At 38.6% G+C, this 19,633-nt stretch overlaps 1 protein-coding gene across 5 annotated transcripts in view; it reads right to left on the minus strand.

Moving 5' to 3' along the window:
- Positions 1-19,633, minus strand: part of LOC103480793 (ATP-binding cassette sub-family A member 1) — a 125,338-nt gene that overhangs the window by 48,263 nt on the left and 57,442 nt on the right. For all 5 annotated transcript variants that reach the window (XM_017310253.1, XM_017310254.1, XM_017310252.1 and 2 more), the window contains 5 exons: positions 18,901-18,975; positions 16,426-16,595; positions 9,216-9,393; positions 7,344-7,459; positions 4,381-4,525 (listed from right to left, as the gene is read on the minus strand). In XM_017310253.1, the coding sequence (XP_017165742.1) occupies positions 4,381-4,525; positions 7,344-7,459; positions 9,216-9,393; positions 16,426-16,595; positions 18,901-18,975 (684 nt within the window). The remainder of the gene's footprint in view (positions 1-4,380; positions 4,526-7,343; positions 7,460-9,215; positions 9,394-16,425; positions 16,596-18,900; positions 18,976-19,633) is intronic.

Below are 19,633 nucleotides of genomic sequence, written 5' to 3' on the forward strand. Positions count from 1 at the left end.
CCTTTTGCGCTCTGGTTTATCTGACCCATATCACCGCTTGTGCTTATTTTCTCGACGCAACTCCATTCATAGCATCAGGGAAAGCATGCAGATAAAAAAAAAAATATATATATATATATATACAGTACATACCTCAAACTGTCAACTATCGTTTTTTATACTCTTGATATTTTTGTGGAACTGCTAAGGTACTATCGCTTAGATCGTTCAGGGTACTGTATGAACTTGTGGTTTTGAGTGCAATGCTAGAATGCGATGACGGACACTGCTAGGCAGTAAATGTAGAGTTTGATACAATCTGCTCAAGTTAAATTTGATGGCCCCACCTTTACCTCCATCACTATATATATATATATATAATCACAATGCCTGCCTGCGGTTATCTCCGAGTGGCACGTGGTGGAGATATTGACTCAGACACGGCTCGAGGCGTTAGGCGAGCCGAGGATTGATGTAGTCTACAGGGAGTCGGACAGTCCTAAGGGGTAGAAAATCTCCCAGTGGTTTTAAAACAAAAACTAGGGCAAAAGAGTGTGTGAAAGTGCTGCTCCGGTTCTTCACTCTGCTGTTTTCTTTCCCTCACATTTTTCTTTCACTGATAAAAAAAAAAAAAAAAAAATGGAGCAATGCCCAAAGGGGATCAAGATACTCCCTCTGCTTGAAGTCAGAAAACATCCTGGAGCCTGTAGCTTTACTTTTGAGCGACACTGTTTGACTAACGCCACCGCCGAGGAGCCCGGAGATGATGAGACAAAGCTTTGTTGCAGGATTGAGCCGTCATGTTGTAGGAGTACGTCTGTTCGCCGTCGTGTCATGCAAACCTATTCAAGCCACTTGAACTTTTCCGTACTTTGTTGCGCTACACCCACAAGCTTTAGCATATTTTTGGGGGGAGGGTAATTCCTTTTGATGAACAAAGAATAATGGTAAAGTAGCGGGACGACACCAATTTATTTTCCCCTTTTCTCAAATAAAAGGCTGATAAGTCTTGTGTGTTTGTTATTCATCCCCCATGAGTTAATACTTTGTAAAATAACCATTTGCTGTTTTTCCAGCTGCAATCTTTTGGGTTATGTCTCTACCAACTACTCTTTAACCTCAAACAGGCTTTCCTCAGTTATCGGCCTACATGCATCTCCATCAACCTTCCCATCAACTTTGCTGTGTCTTCTTGTCCCGACACCAGGAAAAACATCCCCGTTTTGCTGCCATCGCTATTTGACGAGAGCATCTTCATCCACGTGTCTGCAGGGTTTTCCTACATGGCATGCTAACTCTCAACAATAGCTTTCATAGTGCCAGTCTTCCTCAAAGTCCTATTTGTGGAGCGCGTCACTTATAGTTCTGCTGTCAACATATTCTTCCGCCTAAGTTGTGCATCTCTGCATCCTCTGGACGGCATCTTTGATTAATGCTACGCTTTCCCGTTTGTCAGTTCGCATGGTGGGCAGCGTCTTGGTAGGTTTGCAACTGTGACATTTCACAGTGATGGATTGAACAGTGGTCAATGTGTTGTTCAAAACCTGGGATACTCTGTTCCTATCCAAACCTGCTTAAAACCTCTCCGCAACTGCCATGTGTTTTACTTTTCATGATGTTTGTCCTCTTCAGGCCTTTCAGAAAAGCTGGATTTGTGTTGCAATTAAATTACACCCCGGTGAACATATGAAGCAAACTGGTTGCGCTGGATTTTATTTAAGAGTATCAAAGTAAAAACACTTCTCAGAATGTGATTTGTCAAATATTTTGAGGACTGCATGCCCTTTTCATTCCACATCAGACTTACGTCTACATGTTAATCCGTTATAAAATCCCAGTGGAAACCCTTCTAGATTTTGGTTGCAATGCGAAGAATGATAAAGTCCATTCAGAAGAGAAATCAAGTCCGAACTCTTGTTGAGGGTTTTAACATTCTTCCACTGCTGCTGACCCATCTGCTCTCCTAACACTGAAAAATCAAGTCTAATTAAAGGGATTATTGTCGCCGTCGAGTCTCACAGAAACACAGTCAGCATCCCCGGTGCTTCGAAGCAAGAGATGCAAGCTGTAAATCCGTCCCTTTACTCTGCCTGCGGGCAACATCCTGCCCATTAAGTTGGCACCTTTTACGAGTTACATGCCCCACTGACACTGTGTTAATAAATAATGAGAATGCAGACGGCAAAAATAGAGCCAAGTAAAAAATAAATGACTAAAAATTGCCAATGAATGCTGGCAACAATAAATTCAATGCAGGAGAGACAAGAGACATCCCGAGCTGAGCTGAGCCAGAGGAGACATCAAGTCACAGGGATCCGCGTCCGTGAAAAGGGAAGAAAACTGTCCGGAAAGACGACATCCAGCGTCAGAGCGGAGCTGTGGAGGATGCTGGGACTCTTATGAAGCATCAGATGTATGAGGAGCTTGTCAGAGTTAAGTGTTATTGTGCGTGTTGATAAGGAATGCTAATCTACAGGTCTATCTGGATGTATTTGGTTCAGAGAATGATAGGGAAAGAAAAGCAAAGAAGTAGATAGTATCCATCCACTGATGAAAATATCATTTCTGTGTCAGAAACTGCCAAGTTTTTCCATGGAAATTCCATTTAAATACAATCACAAATAAAAATGATTGACATTCGGGTTTTTTCTCCTCTCACTCTGCGTCGCTTCCTCTCCGAACCAAATCTCTGCATTTCTTATTTAGCTCCCTTTTGGTTTTTCTTTGTCTTTTATGAATCCTTTGAGACCAAGGCTGCCGCCATAATGAACAACTCGCTGAAAGATGGATGAGGGAACTTCTCCGAGGACCCTAATTCTCAGCGAACGATTAAAGTTTAAAAAGAATAGGGAAAAACGGGCTCTTTGAAAAATCCTTGAAAGGATTAAAGGGGCTGCTTTAAGGCAAACACCAGGTGGATACACACGTTCTACCCACCCACCCACCTACATGCATGCATGCAGGCACAAGGAAGGCTTTGCTTAGAAAACACACAGCGTTTATCAAGGATTCAAGTCAATTAGCCAGCTTCTGTTATGGCTCCTGCGTAAATAGGATTTTTTGAGCAGCTGTGAAATTTTTACAGCCTGAGTTTGCTGCTTGGCAGTAAGAGAGACTCTCCTCTCCTCTGTAGAGACTAGAGGAGAGGTCTCTACAGAGACATATACTATGTAAAAAGACAACTTTCTTTTTTTTCCATGAAAAAAGTATTTAAAAAATAGCCCGACATTTCTGTTTTAGGTCAATCTGTACCACCGTTTTTGTTTTCTTTTTGCAAAATTCCAGAGTTGGATTTTCCAGAAAAGGCTATTTGTTTTTAACAATCTTCAAATTCTGAAGTTGTACAAACATAAAATTTGCCTCCTTAAATGTATGACTTTCATCCTACTATTTGGGTATCTTTTCATAAGCCTCACCCACCTTGTGCCAGTCACTCCAGCACAAAGACTTTGCTGCCCAAAAGCCAGTTTGTAGCAAATCTGACGCTATGTCAAGTAACACTGTCCATCCGGAAGACAATTTCCTGTCCAACTATTAACTTTCTTATTGATGTCTTCAGATGTTTAAATATTTTCTCAAGGTTTTTTTTTTCTTTATATGAAAACGAAAGTTTTTGCCTCAAATTGTAATATGGCTTTTTAATTTGTTTACTGAAAGATTTGAGTGGCCCTTTAGCCTCACTGTCACAGGGTTTATTTTTCATGGAATAATAAAGCTGTTACCACATTAAGCCAGTATCTTCTCAAGGTTTCTGATTTTGTTTGGGGGTTGATGTGCACATATTTGGCACAGCAATTTTATCTCTGGGATACATAAGCCCTCTCATTCCTAAACACTATGAAGGCTGGACCTTTACAAGGGTTTTAACGTCTGTCTATAATTGCTTGAACAATGTACAATCAGATATCTGGGATCAGACTGTGAGTTAATCAAGCCTTAGAACTGAATGTAAAACAGCTGTAATGGATCTGGGGACAAGCGAGGAAGGACAAAGTGACCAAACTCAAGAAATTACAAAGAAACTTGAGGATAAAAGGAGAAGCCAAGTAACCGGAGCACAATCAAACACAACAGACTGAACAACTCAAGAACAGGTGTTAACAGGGAAACAAGAAGTTAGAGCAAAAGACAAAACGGATCATCAAAATATACAACAGGAACACAATTTATATAGCATAAACGGGCATAATATTGCATGAGTTTATGAGAATATAATTAGCAACCGCTTCTCATGTATTAAGCTTATGTAGGTTAGTCCCACATTGTGTTGAATTAATTTAACTACGCCTTGTAATTTCATACGAGTAAGTAGGTGATTCAAAAAATATCAAACAGTTAAAATCATCATTGTTTATTGTGGCCGATTTAACGGTTGCGCTTCGTGTCGCGTTTGTCACTCACATCGTCCTCAATGAGCTCCATGATGAAGGTGGCCACGCTGCCGTTGATGCCAATGAAGAGGTTGACGCAGGTCAACACCACGTAAGCCGTGCTGGGAACGCTAAAGACGAAGGAGGCCGGGTACATCATGGGTGTGATGGCCCATCTGATCGGAGCGAAGCAAGACACAAGAGATACCAGAATGAAAAAACTTTCATAAAAATTCTGTCCAACTTCAAATTTCTGAGAGGCTATTTCCACACTGGTCCACACTCATGGAAATAACCACCGGGGTTAATAGTGGTGGCAAATATAAAATTAGCGGTTACTGAATCCATGCAATTTTCAATTCATGAATGCAGATTACCAGGTCAACCGTGCCGGTTCACGACACCAGCAGCCTCTATCAGATCATTTGCATTTCAAGCAAGTGACCCATAAAAGCGTTGCAAAATGGATGCCGCCCACACTTGGCAGAGAGCAGATCAAGTTCGGTTATTAAAGGAGACGAAGTGAAACTGTTATGAAGTGGAGCTGCGGTGGGTTATCCAGTAGCACTGGCAGATCATCTCCATAATTGTATGCTCTCTTGCATGCAATTTATGCAAAATATATGTTTTAGAAAATATATTTACATGAGCTAATCGCTTGTTTTTAACTGATTACATTTGATTCACAGATGGCTTTCTTTAGAAAGCCATCGTTAGTTTGTGTGTCTGTTAAGTTGCATTAGGGTTTTACTTTGTTGTGCAATAAAACTTAAGCGCTGTAATTGTTAGAGAAAGAATTTATTAGTCACAATGGAAAAAAGAAAAACAAACTACAATGTTTCCATTAATGGCCTTGGCCTGATCTTTAGAGGCACATTGTAGAATAAAATTAGATATATATTTTTTAAATGATTTACTTATAGGGCTTTTTAAAGGTCAGCACTAAGATCTCTTGTTTTTTTGTGTGTTTTTTTTGCCCTTTCTATGTGTTGTTGTATGCATGCATGCGTGCATGCATATGTGTGTGTGTGTGTGTGTGTGCGTGTGTGTGTGTGTGTTAACTTTCCAGAAAATATGGCAGAACAGACTGGGTGTTATTTATATAGCATAGAAATGACTTATTGATTGTCAGTGGCTATGAAACTTTGATTAATCCATCAAAACAGGAAACACTTAAAAAAAAATCAATAGTTTTAAAATAAAGGATTTAGAATTGCAATTGCAAACTCTTATATTATTTTTTTTAAATCCACTCCTAAATTTAGTACATTTATTCAGTGTGGGACAGGGTTAGTGCTGTGTTTATTTTATGACAAAATCCATGATCCCTCAATTATTGGTATTCATAAATGATAATTTGGCTAATTTTATAAAGCGCCTCTCTTATCATACCGACCCATCAAAGTGCTTTTGATAGAAAATTCACATTCACAAAGCAACAACTGTAACATAAAGGCCACCAAATGAGTAGAACGCTGTGGAAAAACAGGTGAAATCCTGGTTTCACAAACTCTTAGCAATGAGAAGACGCCATCTAAATGCAAACTTGAACGTTTGGGACTGAGGCCAGGAAAACGCCTCTTCTAGTCTACCATAACAATTGTACTAAATGCTGCTGGGACTTTAATTGAAACCACGAGCTTTCATGAAAACAGTTTCATCCATAAACCAGTCAAAATGACTACCTCTCAAAGATACCACATGTCTTCCATAAATCACAGCTCAGGCTAGCAATTTTCCACACACATGGAAGCTCTTAAAACTCAAAACGGTCAGTGCATAACCAAAGAAGGCATGCAATGATGCTCTGTGGGGTTTGATATACAGCGCAGACGAAATGACAATCAAGAAACCTCTAAACTGAGAAACACATGTGGCATGTGACGCCTTCGTTATTATTATTTTTTTCTATTTCTAAGCATAACTGCGACTGAAGAACTTGATGCCAGGCTAAAGTCCAGTGGTCTGTTCTGTCCTGAAGCTCTTCAGTGTGACTCTCCAGTGTGTGTTAGTGGTGAGAAGTGATGTGAGTCAAACAGGCACCGTACGGAGCTGGTCTGAGTGTTTTGGACTGAAATTTCCCAACCAGCTGGCCCTGCAACCCGTCTATAAAAGTGTCACACTCTCGAACCGTAACCTTGGATTTCCTCCGCACAAGTCGGATGATACGGAGTTTTGACCACCTCATACAGGTCAATCTGATAATCAGATCGCCGATAATCTGGTAAGGTTGATCTTATCTCATATCTGGGCATTTTCCTTACCTTTCATGCCAACAAATTGCAGAAAATAGCCCTAAAAGCATTTTAAATGACTGCGGACTTAGCGTTAACGGCAGCTAAGCTAAATCTGGCAAAAAGTTAGAGAATTCAGCCACAGCAAACTGCTGATGCTGATTAGCAATTAATATCCTGATTCATAGTGTTTGAATTAAATTTTGTCCTGATTTTCCCCTTTCTGACAATCTTAAGGATGTCCTGATTAGCAGGATGGTTTCTAAGATGGAATGCAGCCTGTTGTGTTCCCACGAGGACAAATGAGAACGCAGCCTGTTGCATGTGACATGTAACCAATCAGAAACTGAGGTTATGAAAACATGGGAGGTAAAACACAACTGCCGTGCTGAACCAGAAAGTGTCTTGGACATCTGTCGCATCTCCTGTTGCGTTTCCTCTGTTCAGCTTAGTCCACAAACTATCAACATTGCTTTATTAATAATTGCCCTTTGCAATTATTTATACTTATTCGTAGCCAAAATGAGACTCCTATTGCACAATAATTCAAACCTGATTTATTTTGGGTCCTGTTATTCAATATTGCCTCAGACAGTGACAGTAAAACAATAACTGTTAGACTGGTGAACTCAGCTTTACAAAAAAAAAGTAAAAAATCAACCTTATAGCAAATATGTGACAAGAATAGAAATTAATTAATGTAACTATGAAGACGGTTGACAAACATTTCTAGGAAAACTGAAAATTTTAATTAACTTACCCATAAAAAATCAGGAGCAGTATCAAAGCGGGCAGATTCGGAGGTGAAACATAGGCTTTTTGTTGAAAACAGAGGAAGATCACGATCACGATGAAGCAGGGCACGATGTAGTTACACTGTCAAAACGATAATGAAGATAAAACGTGAGCAGCGATCTTAAGCAGACAATTTGTGTTTAATAAGAGAAGTTGGCCTACAGAGCATCAACAGTTGCACTGCAACACTTTAGCAAAGTTTTTTTTTAATCTAATTTCATTTTCTCTGATTATAAAATCAGTGAATAACTTTTCAATTAACACTTAAGTGTACCCAGCTTTAACTTTCTAATTAATTCAGTGATGAAGAGACGCATTTGCTGCTCTTTGAAGTAAATGTTTTCTCAGTGACTGAACAACTGTGCTATGATACTGTGACATATATATATATATATATATATATATATATATATATATATATACAATGAGATGAATATACATCTCATTGTTAATTTATTCCATACGGAATTAAAAGGTGCGAAAAATAGTGTTAAATACATATTTAGAGTTGGTAAAGATGTACCTGGTATACGTATGGAAACTGTTCAGTAAGGCATTTCAAAACATCGCTGCTGAATCTGTACATTATCTTTGATTTATCATATAGAGAATTTAAACCCTAAACTATCCAAAAAATGTAATTCTGTTTTTATTACTTTTAATAGACATCACTCAAAGCTAATCTTAAGGATAAATTATTGACCTGTATGTACATTAAGGAAATGGGGACAAAGGGGGAACAAAAACAAAAACAGATATAGTAACTGAGAATATTTTAGTACCTAAAGCAATGATAAGTAAGGAGAGACAGTGTCTGTGCCAACAAAGGAAGAAAGAATGACCATGATTATTTAAAATTTAGATTTTCCTGGACTGGATGTGAAGGTGCTCTGCGGTCACGGTATTTTCTGTGAAGCATCTGGAGTTTTTTTTGTTTTTTTTCACAAGAGACTAAATGTAGTGCACTCACAGCAGAAAGTAGTTTATATTTTTCGCACTGTAAACAACAAGGCAACTGAAGCATCATATCATGTGGGGTTACACATAGCTTAAGCAGGTAAATCCCACAACATCAATGAGTCATGTATAAGTGAAACATCAAGCATAGCAACAGCAGCAGAAAGTTTACAGGAATAATTGCAGTAATATAGTAGGGAGGGGGGGGCTGCAGTTGTCTTTTTGTCTGAGGGGCGTGATCTCTTCCACATTTTGAAAACACTTGCTTTAAACTCAGTAGAAAGCTTGGTGGATATTTAATTTAATGTACCTTCTTTGTGCTTTTGAGAGTTTTCAATGGAGACATGTTCAATATTTTATGTTTTGATTGTATTTGTTTGGTAATGCAGTCCACGTCAGAAAACAAAAAAAATAAATACATCTTTAGTCTGGCTCCCTAGGTGAATTTGTCCTCCACTTAGACTGCATTTATTCACAATAATGATGTGTGTCCTGATAGCATTTCGTTACCAAAAGAGCCTGATGAAATGTTTACTTCCATGATGCCTGGGGGAAAGTACCAGTAAGCCTGTTGAGCATAACCAACGGGGGCAGCTGCTGTCGATAATTACGCCTCAGCCTATAACAGTGCATCAGGTAAAGCCCTTTTCCCTGTGGCCGGTGCTGTCAGAGCTGCATTATCAATTACAGTGGATTGAAATTTTTCACCCATAGCCCTAGGTGGGAATAAAATCTTTCGGACGTCAGTGAGTTAAGATTATAAAACAAGAAATAAAAAGGCCTTCGAAGCGAACCTGGAAGAATTAAAGAACGCATCTTTAGCAGCACATGTTCAACATTATTAATTGAGACGTAATCCTTCGAGAGCTGGAACACTTACCATATCCCAGACGAAATTGGTTAACCAGTAGACGGTCGGGTTTACGCCGCTGACAAATTGCAGATGCTTGGCTTTGCTCACCCTCTCCTGGATTAGAAAGAGGACGAAGCTGGCAGGGATGAAGGACATGGCGAAAATAACACAGATGGACACCACCACGTCTGTAGAGGTCGTCGCCCTGCGGATCAAGAGATAACGTTTTAGATTTAAAGTGAAGCAGAGAGGCAAGTGTACACACACACAAAAAAAACATTTTATAATAGGCATGAATGTCTGATTTTGAGCTTTAAATTATTTTATTTAAACTGTTCTTTTTTCCATGCTGAATAACTCTTAAATACAAACAGTTGGGTGCATAAGGTTAGGGTTAGCTTTGGTTCAGAGAATTTATAATGCAAGTTTTATAGCACTTCTAGTGTTGCTCATTAAAAATCAATCAATGCATGCAGTCAATCATGCAAATAAAAATTTAGGTTTCGGAACCTCAGTGTGATCAGCGAAAATGGGATTTTAGATTCTGTGTGCATGCTTTCTTCTAAATCTACTTAGCAAGATGTACAAACAGAAAACACCTCATCCCCATTATGTTGCACCACGGATAAGACGTCCAAATTACTGAAAGTTTCTGAAAATAAAATGATGACAGGGGTGAGGAAACGTCCAAGTGCAGCCGCACTACGGTTCACTTCAAAACATTCCAACAATCCCACAGATGTCAAAGAACCTCGGAGGACCATTTTACAAATTGCAGATGCTTGGCTGGAATCATACACTGGTTTGGTGAAGATATACCTGTGTGCTTTTTACTCATAAACTGATGCTTAAATGTGTATTTTTAATTTAACGTGTCCCAACACAAAAGCGTATAATAAGTAGTTCAACTTCTCATTCAATTTATTTATTTGCGTGGCTCCATCAAGTCAAAAAATGGAACAAAATGTGGGGTTTGCAAACTAGTGAAAAATGATGAGGATCCTCATCATTTTTCACTAGTTTGCAAACCCCACATTTTGTTCCATTTTTCCCCCCCCAATCACATCAATATGTTGTAAGTAGAGGACGTTATTTCAGACAAAACAGATTTTTTTTTTAAACCGTCTTTTTTATTAAGCTGACCTTCGTTTCGTTGCCACACATTCTTTTTAATACAGTTCTCCTTCTAAAAGGTCCTTCAGTCCAACAGCTTAATTAGCACCGGATAAAAATGATTTTCATTCTTTAACCCCCGCTTTCCGGTGCTTCCGTCCCGCTGCATCATTTGCATATTAAATCAGCTGCCCCTGTCACATTTATCATTGACAAACAGGCACCAATTAGAGCACATAAATGCAAAATAATTTACACCGAGTTGGTTCCGGCCCACGTTTCTGCCGGCTTCAAGGGGCTGTGGGGAGGTAATGCAGGGGACGGAGCGCTGAATGAACCAGCTCTGAATGCTTGAAGGTGGTTAATTACTGTGAAAAGAGGACAAGCAATCTGCTAATTAACCAATAATGGAAGAACAAGAAAGATGAACAGTGGGAGGAAAGCTGGATAGAAGGTATTGCTCTCCTTCAGGGCATTATTTTATTGCCGAGGGCTGCAGAGCAAAGTTTTAAATGCAACAGTGAAAGGAGGCTGTGGTAAATACAGAATATAAAACATTTTTGCACAGTGACCAATATGTAGCTCATGCAGGACTGTACAAGAAATGCAGCAAGTAAGTTTGAAGCAGTTTTCCAATGTTTTTCTAGATTAATTTGTTTTACAGTCACTTAAACTGGAGGTTTTGTCATCTGCCAGAGAAAACACTTCAGTGCAGTCGAGGAGACGGTAGATTTTTATTTTTTTTAAATAACAGAAGAAAATTAACAAAGGCTCTATTTTTGTATCGGTGCAGATAAAGAACAGTGAACACATAAAAATTGAGCTGCAATTTTATATGACTTCTCTTTTACTTTGAAAAATTATTTTCTGTGTTTTTTTTAAACATCACACAAGTTTAAAAATAGCTGCAAAGCATAGAGGTGTCAAAACAAACTGGTTGATGCGTATAAAAAATAACACACAATTAGAAATTACCTCGAGAATTGCACAATTACTGTCTGTTCATAATATTGTTATTTATTTATTTATTTATTTTTTTGTCAGAGGCTTATATTTAAAATCCACTTGTTGCAGATTATTTGAGAAACAGAAGGCTTTGTTGGAAGTTTTGGCCATTAGACAAAACATTAAAATTAGAGCTAACGGTTGCTAGAGTAGAGCACAAGGAAAGTTCACACAAATATAGTCTGAAAAAAAAAATCACATTTGATAGGGAAGAGAAGGCCAAAACAGGCTGCACAGTGGCGCAGTTGGTAGAGCTGTTGCCTTGCAGCAAGAAGGTTCTGGGTTCAATTCCCGGCCCCGGTCTTTCTGCATGGAGTTTGCATGTTCTCCCTGTGCATGTGTGGGTTTTCTCCGGGTACTCAGGTTTCCTCCCACAGTCCAAAAACATGACTGTTAGGTTAATTGGCCTCTCCAAATTGCCCCGAGGTGTGAGTGTGTGTGTGCATGGTTGTTTGTCCTGTGTGTTTCTGTGTTGCCCTATGACAGACTGGCGACCTGTCCAGGGTGAACCCCGCCTCTCGCCCGGAACGTTAGCTGGAGATGGGCACCAGCAACCCTCCCGACCCCACTGAGGGACAAGGGTGAAAGAAAATGGATGGATGGAGAAGGCCAAAACTTATTTTTTTTCTTTTTTAATGTATTAATTTCTTTTTCTTTTCTTTTTTTTAAAGGTTTGGTTGGTTCTAGTGGCCTTTATTTGAAAGTAGTTTGACAGGAAGGAGGGTTATGAGAGAAGGGGAGGATATGTGGCAAATGTCACCAGGCTGGGAATAGAACCTGCGACCACCGGCATGAGGACTAAGGCCTCAATACATGGGTTGTGCTTTGCCCCTGTGCCACCACAGCACACCTAATGTATTAATTTCTAACCATCAAACTTTGTGGAGAAAATCATTAACCCTTTCATGCATGAATTATGATCCTTTGTGTCAGGATTTTTTTCCAATTGTTTTCTTATTTTCTTAAGGTAGGAAAATTATTTTGTAAAAAACAAAATACATATATAATTTTTTTTAGGTGATCAATTGTAATTTTCTCCAAATACAAAGTTGTTACTTGAAAAATACATCAGTAGTATTGTTCTTTGGAGGTTATCTGATATCACAATATTTTTTTTACCTGCAAGAGTCGTCTACAGTAGAAGGAGGCACCGGGTCGGTTGGCATGCTTTTTTGTCTGTTGGCCATGTTGGATTAAACAAAAATAATTTCTTTTGTCCAATCAGTGGTGGTGAGCCTTGTCACTTTGAACCTTAAAGGTCTCTGGTTTGAAAGTCAGCTTAGTTTTCTTTGGTAAAGTTGTCACGTTCTCTCAGTAGTTATGGGAGTTTTCTCAGGGTGCTTCTTTGCTACCAGTACTAAGTCATTCATATTTGGTTAAATTATTGTTCTAAAATGTGCTTAATTATGAGTGTTTATATTACAGATATTTCGCCTTTTAGTTTTTTATGTGAACACTTTTTTCCCCAGACAAATTACACAGGAGGTTTTGTTCCCTTAATGAACATGGCGATATTTATCTTTCACGTTTTCACAGGCTGAATAGTAAGTGATTTTTACCATAACAGATTTCCAGATTGAAACCGTCAGATACGCTGACTCCTCAACCTGCTTTTACCAACTTTTCTTTTTCGAACAAATAATGGGACAGAGCAGTTTTATTGATCTTTTCTTGCTTACGGCTAAAAATGGCGAGTGTGAGCGCAATGTTTCATGTAGCTCTGTCATTCTGATTAAAGAAGCAATGTATACTGAGCTTTACTGCTGTGCTTAATCGGGTCCCTTCCCCCACCTGTCAACGTTTAATTTTTTTTTTTTTAATACCCCGACACCTGTCTGCTTTTTTCAATATTAAGGAAAGTGCCATCTAATCTTGAAATCATAGCTCTTAAATTATGTCACGCTCTGGACCGCGAGGTAGAAAAGAAGGAGAGGCTCAGGCTGAATCTACGGCAGACAGAATGTCGTAATTATCTCCGGGCGCCACCTCCCCCCCTAACTCAAAGCTGTCGTTGGCCCCCAGGCACTTCATAAACACCAGACTGGCTGCAGATTGGGAGCATGGATGGAAACCAATCTCAATGGAAAGCAAGGAGCCTGTATTTTGTTACGAGATATGATTGTGATTATCTGCAGCAGATGGATGCGATGCTACAGCCAAAATCAACAACAGACCACGATGCTGATCTAAAGTACACGGGACAAGCATCTATCCATTCATTACTCAGTAAATGAAGTATTAATCCGCTGTAATAAGCAGTGTCCCTTATCTCTTATATGTGGAGTTTATGAGGTATTAGAAATGAATGGTGCCAATACTATAAATGTTGTGATCATCCGTTGATTTGCCCAGTACTTCATATCATTCTGTTCTTTCTTTATTTTTTGCATTCCTTGCTGTGCCTCTTGTCCTCCATTTCCAGCTCTGCATTTTTTTTTTTGAGATCAAAATACGTCTAAACTACATCTGATAAATGTTAAAAACTAAGCTAGATTTGATCTGCTTACAAAACATCTCAAAGGCTATTTAGACAGTCAATAGCTGAGATTGGAACAAATAACCCCAATGGGACTATGGCAACGTAAGACCAAAAGCATAGTGGTCAACATTCAAATTGTGGTTATAAGGGATATTATTGTCAGCAGTGGTACTGGCTAAGCTTAACTGGCACTAAGGTGTCCAAAGAAAATATCCACACACCAAAACACCGCCACCAACGGCTAAACTGGTTTATAAAAAGCAGAATAAATCACTTTTTCTACATCTTTACATTTTGACTGCCAAGTAAATCTGAGTAAAATCAAGACTAATTGTCCGAGCATCATTTTCCTATTATGTTATTGTGCAGCCCGTGTACATTGTGGACTATAGTTCCCTGTTCTTAGCTGACATGAGCAGCAACCATTATGGTCTTTTACTGCTACAGACAATTGAATGTTCCCTTTCTTTCAACGTGATGCAAGCTTATTCTCGTCTCACCGCGATGTGTGTTTATGTGTGAAACTCCCAACTGAAATGAGAATTTCAAGAGCTGACTTTACACAGATAATGAAGAAATTATGAACTACAGCAACAATCCTGATTTTTCAGACTGTTTTTTGCTTATATGTAAGGAGCAGTTTTGCTACCAGGTGGAAATTGAACCTAATGAGGGAGTGACAGCAGAGGGAAATTCAAGTTGCCAGGTAAGTTACCTGGCAACTTACCAACACATGTTGGTAAGTTGCCAACATGTGTTGGCAACTTACCAACACATGTTGGTAGTTATGGGAGTTTTCTCAGGGTAAGAATTCTTCTCAGTCTGATTCTAGTTGTTTGTGGGATTTTCACAATGAGTACAGCAGAAATAGGTTAGTTTTAGATTAAGTACAGTCAAAATTAAATAATTAAATCTCAACTGTCAAGCCAATTAAAACATAACTAAACACATTTTAAAAATATATCCCCAAAATCACCGCATTGCATCCAGTTGCTTTTTGCATCTAGAGAAAAAGCCACAGGGCCTAATTAAAACTGGAAATCAAAACGCATCCTCTGATACTGCTGCAAAATATGGTATTAAGACCAATGAGCCAAATATAGTTACATTTTGATCAGAGTTTTTTTTTCTTTTTAAAAGACATAAAATCTATGAGAGGCTGTTCTCCAGTTAAATACAGGAAGTGACACTTAACACGATGTCACTTCTATGGGATAGTTGAAGGGTCAGTGTCATTATAAAAAAAAAGAAAAAGAAAAGTGATCCCTGCTGGAAACTTGCCAGCAACGATACAAGCTAAAAGCATGAGACTGTATCTTTTGACATCTCAGGGATAGAAAGGTTTCTTTGGCCACCAACAGCAGAAGTAAAAAAAATAACATTTTCTCTCTCTCTATTTGACGAAGATGAAATTTTAAGAAGGAAACTAAAGGTAAACACTGCAGTGAGTCTGCTGACAGTTTCTTTCACCTAACAGTAGTAAGAGGTCAAAACACATTCATATCTAGAGGCTCTATCTGGAATCAAGTAAACTAACTTGCATGACTTTTCTTATAATGTTGGAGGGAGCAGATGGAAGTGCACATACACGCAGGTCTTGTTTCGAGGCAGTAGATTCTCTTACTGCACCATCTTCCTAACAGTTTACATACGGAAATAATAGTTTGTTTGAAATAAACGAACTCATCCATGTTTTCATTAAACAATGGTAATGAGTTAAATAATAATATGCAAAATGAAGCAAGCAACTTGTTTTTGTTGTGGCATCATGTGTGCTGGTGTTAAACCCCCCACCCCAAAAAAAAACACTTTGCATGAATGCAAATAGAGATTTTGTTGGACATAAAGTCATGTGATGTCTTTGAAATATATGTGGCCCTTTTTATGCATTGCTGAGAGAATTTCGGGGGTAAAGAATAGAAAGTATAAGGGGGAAGGTGTTGCAACAACATTTCATGATTCGCTAAACTATAATAAAGTTTTCCTGATAATATTTGACTCTTTTGAATATTTGGGACTCGAGGTAAAAGGCCGTAAGCGAACTCTGACACAAGCTTTATACAAAACCTTAAAATATGTGGCAAACTTTTTTCAATGATATTTGTAAGCTTTTATCCGTTTTGTGCATTTATTATTATGACTGTTTGATTATGTAGGAGACCTCAGCATCCATGTTGAGAATCCATAAAATATGTCGGGGGGGTTGATGTTTATTGCTCGTTTTCACAATTGATATAAAGCTCTTTGAAATGACTTGTTGCTGAAATGTGAAATCGTTGCCCCATTACACAGTACAATGCTTTTCATTGTTGTACCTGTGCGTGGCCAGGAGGTAAGTAAAGCATCCCGCATAGTCAAATATGTGAGACTATTAAGTAACGTCACTGGAACCTTTAGCATTGCAGTCGAACGGTTTCTGTGGCGGCGGTGCACTAATGTGGTGGAATTTCTCCAAAATTATTTCTAGCAAGCTGGTTAATGTGGTGATCAAGCCGAGCACACTATGGTGCTAAACACATAGGAAGAGAGATGATTATTTTTCCATTTCATTATTTCTTTCAATACCACTGACACAAAAAGGCTGATGGATAATATTGTGAGAGGGGCAGAAGAAACGCCAACAGGACTGTTTTCACTTACATGGCTGCAGAGGAGAGCTGCTCCTTGGTGAGATTCAGGGGGTGATTAGAAACGGAGATGCCATGGCGGCGTGGATCCTCTCCCTTGGGAAGATTTCCTCTCAGGATGCCATTGTTGGCCACACTTAGGAAGGACACCACGCCGTGCCATGCCTGATTGTAGAACCACACCTACAAAACGGAGAATGTTCTAGATGTTGCATGAGATCTAGCATTTATCTACATATCCAAAATTATGAAGCAACATAAAAAAAAAAAAAAACATTCCAAGATCAGAAAAAAATAGAATACATGCTTCTGATAAATTATAATTTACTTACATAGTAACACATTTACCTTTTTTTTTTTTTGAAGTTATGCCTTAATTTTAACATAGTTAAAACGGTAAGGACTAATGCAAAATTCAGATGATATGATAATTCACGTAGTTCAGTCTGTGTGAATTATAGCTTTTATTTCTTAGCTAACATGAGTTGCATCTGGCGTGGTCTTTTGCCACTGTAGCCCACTCCATTGATTCAGAGCTTGTATTCTGTGTAGCAGGTTTGCATAGCTACCGTTACCACTCCATGTTCTCGAACCATTCCGCCTATTCTCCTCTGAACTCTGATTTAAAAACAATTTTTTTTAGTCAATGCAATTTCCAGTTACTAGACATTTTATTTTGTCTTTTTTTTAGAATATTCTCTATTAACTTGGTAATGCATAGAGATCCCAGCATGTTAGCAGTTTCTAAAATATTCAGACCAGCCCATGTGGTAACGATAACCATGCTGTCTTTCAAGCTACTTAAATCAGTCTTTCTTCCTCATATTGTTAAACGGTTTCAACTTCATTAAGACATATTTTACCATACATAGCCAGATGCTGCTATGTGATTGGTCAAGAATTCAACAGGTATGCCTGCCTAATAAATAAAACAGAGAATTTGTCTTACTATAATGGCCATAAGGAAGCAGGTGAAATAGATTATGAGCATTAGTTGTTGCTATGATCTATAATAAAACACTGGTACCGTGGGACACTCCTCTAATGTTTTGTGCTGCAGTTCTGTGCTTCAAGTCCACTGCTAAGCCAATTTATTTTATTTATTTTTCCAAAAGAAAGGAGTTCAAATGACATTCTGAGCTTGTTGGAGGAAGTACGGACCATCAAAAATAACCAATTGCATTGAGAAGCGTGTATTTTTTTTTTTATTAATTGGGCATCAGTCATCTCACAGTGAAATCCTGATGCGACACAGCGCACAAGCCGTGAAGCAAAAATATTTTTAACACATTCTTTTTCATGTAAGTGATTCTCTGAGCCTTTGGTTGCTGGGGAGCTGAAGAAGAAGAAGAAGAAAAAAAGAGGATGAAAGAAAGTGGGTGTGAGAGAGGACTCCCCGCTGGTAGTTCAGCGATAATTAAGAGTGGATGGTGTCTGAGTACCAGCCTAACACAACGAGCCATCACAAAGGAGCCTGTGAAGGAATTAGCACACGCAGACACACACACACACACACACACACAYGCACACACACACACACACACGCACACACACACACACACACACGTGTGCACTCTGCCTTGCTTTATCTCAGGAAAAATACCTGCCATTTTATCAGCAAACCTCTCCAAAACATCAATCGTTCATTGAAGACTGACGAGGTTTGAGAGCACGAGGCTCGTCGACTAAATACGTAGTTTTGACAAGCAGAGCGGAAAAATCCTGTTAGAATTTTTACTTTTTAGAAAAATTAAAGAGCATCAAAGAATGCCACGGAGGAGAGAAATTCCCAGTAAGAGAAGTGTTTGATGTTTGTAAGGGGGATTCAACATAATTTTATAATTTAAAACAAATTTACTGAATTTGAACAGACTTGATTTTTTTTTTTGCCTGTTCTGCTTAAGGATATTCAAAAACATCAAATATGGGTTATTTTAGTGCAATTTAATAGGGACTTTGTTCATTATTTGAGCCACTCTGTCTCAATTACTGACACTTTCATGAAACTATCTTCATTTCTGTGTGGTGTTTTTGTGATTTAAAAGTTTAAGATGTTAACATGCATAACATACTGCCTTTATGTTCCTTTTAATCAATCATGGTTGCTCTCAAACTCTAAACCACTTCTATGTAGCTCCGGATGTATGTTCAGAATTGATGTCCCAATTGGAGGTAAACCCCACATCAGTCTCAAGTCCTCAATCTGACAGCTTTTTTCCCAGAATTGACTTCGGCTAAGTGGGAGGAGAAGTCATTTTGCAGTCCGAGAAGATGCTCAACTATTACTTACAACATTACAATTTATGACAGTTTCATTTGAATAAAATGTTGCATTAGCGTTTTCTTGCCTGTGTGCTCCATTCCCTTTTAATCACCACAGTTCCCCCCAAAAAGCCCCAAATGCACCACACTAATTTTCACCTCTCCTGCCGTCACACTTTCATCCTCTTTAATTTGACGCAACGGCCTCGGAGTGTTAATACGATACCTTGACATTGTCCCTGGTTCCAAGCTTCTTCAGCACCGCCTCGGCTCTCTGCAGGGTCTGATCGGTGACGTTATCCTAATAAAGACGGGGGAGAAAACAAGAGAAAAACAATCCTGAGTTGAAACTTAATTGGATACCCTTAGAAAAGCACCAGTGCTCTTTGAAATGCAAAGTGTGAAGCAGAGGGGAGACAAGAATTAAGACTTCTGGAGAGCATTAGGGAGTACTGAGCCACTTATTTTACTCAGGCTTCAGGGGAAATAAAATATGCCCACCATATTTCTGATTGCTTTTTTTTTTCTCCATTTTTGACATTTCTGGATTTGTTATGCAAAATAATTAAAATGAGTGTCACTATTACCAAACGGTGCCTTGTAAATGTAGTCAAACCCATTGAACTCTTTCCATATTGTCACATTACAACCTCATTGTTTTATTGGAATTTTATGAAATAGACAAACGCTAAGTTGTGGGGTGGAAGGAAAATATTGACTTTCAATTAAAAAAAAAGTTTTATGTGCATTTGTATTCAACCCCTTTTAACTTCAATCACACCCAACTAAAATCCAGTGCAGTCGATTGCTTATAAAAGTCATGTAAATTAGAAAATAGTGTCCATTGCATAGTAGAGCATTGGATGTGTTAAGTGGATGTTTTTTGGACATCTGTTGTTTTGACATAATGACACTCCTGACCACATGGTGAAGATAAATGGACATTTTCAACTTTTCGC

Source organism: Poecilia reticulata, linkage group LG18 (assembly GCF_000633615.1).
Source record: "Poecilia reticulata strain Guanapo linkage group LG18, Guppy_female_1.0+MT, whole genome shotgun sequence".
In the NCBI taxonomy this organism is placed as follows: Eukaryota; Metazoa; Chordata; class Actinopteri; order Cyprinodontiformes; family Poeciliidae; genus Poecilia; species Poecilia reticulata.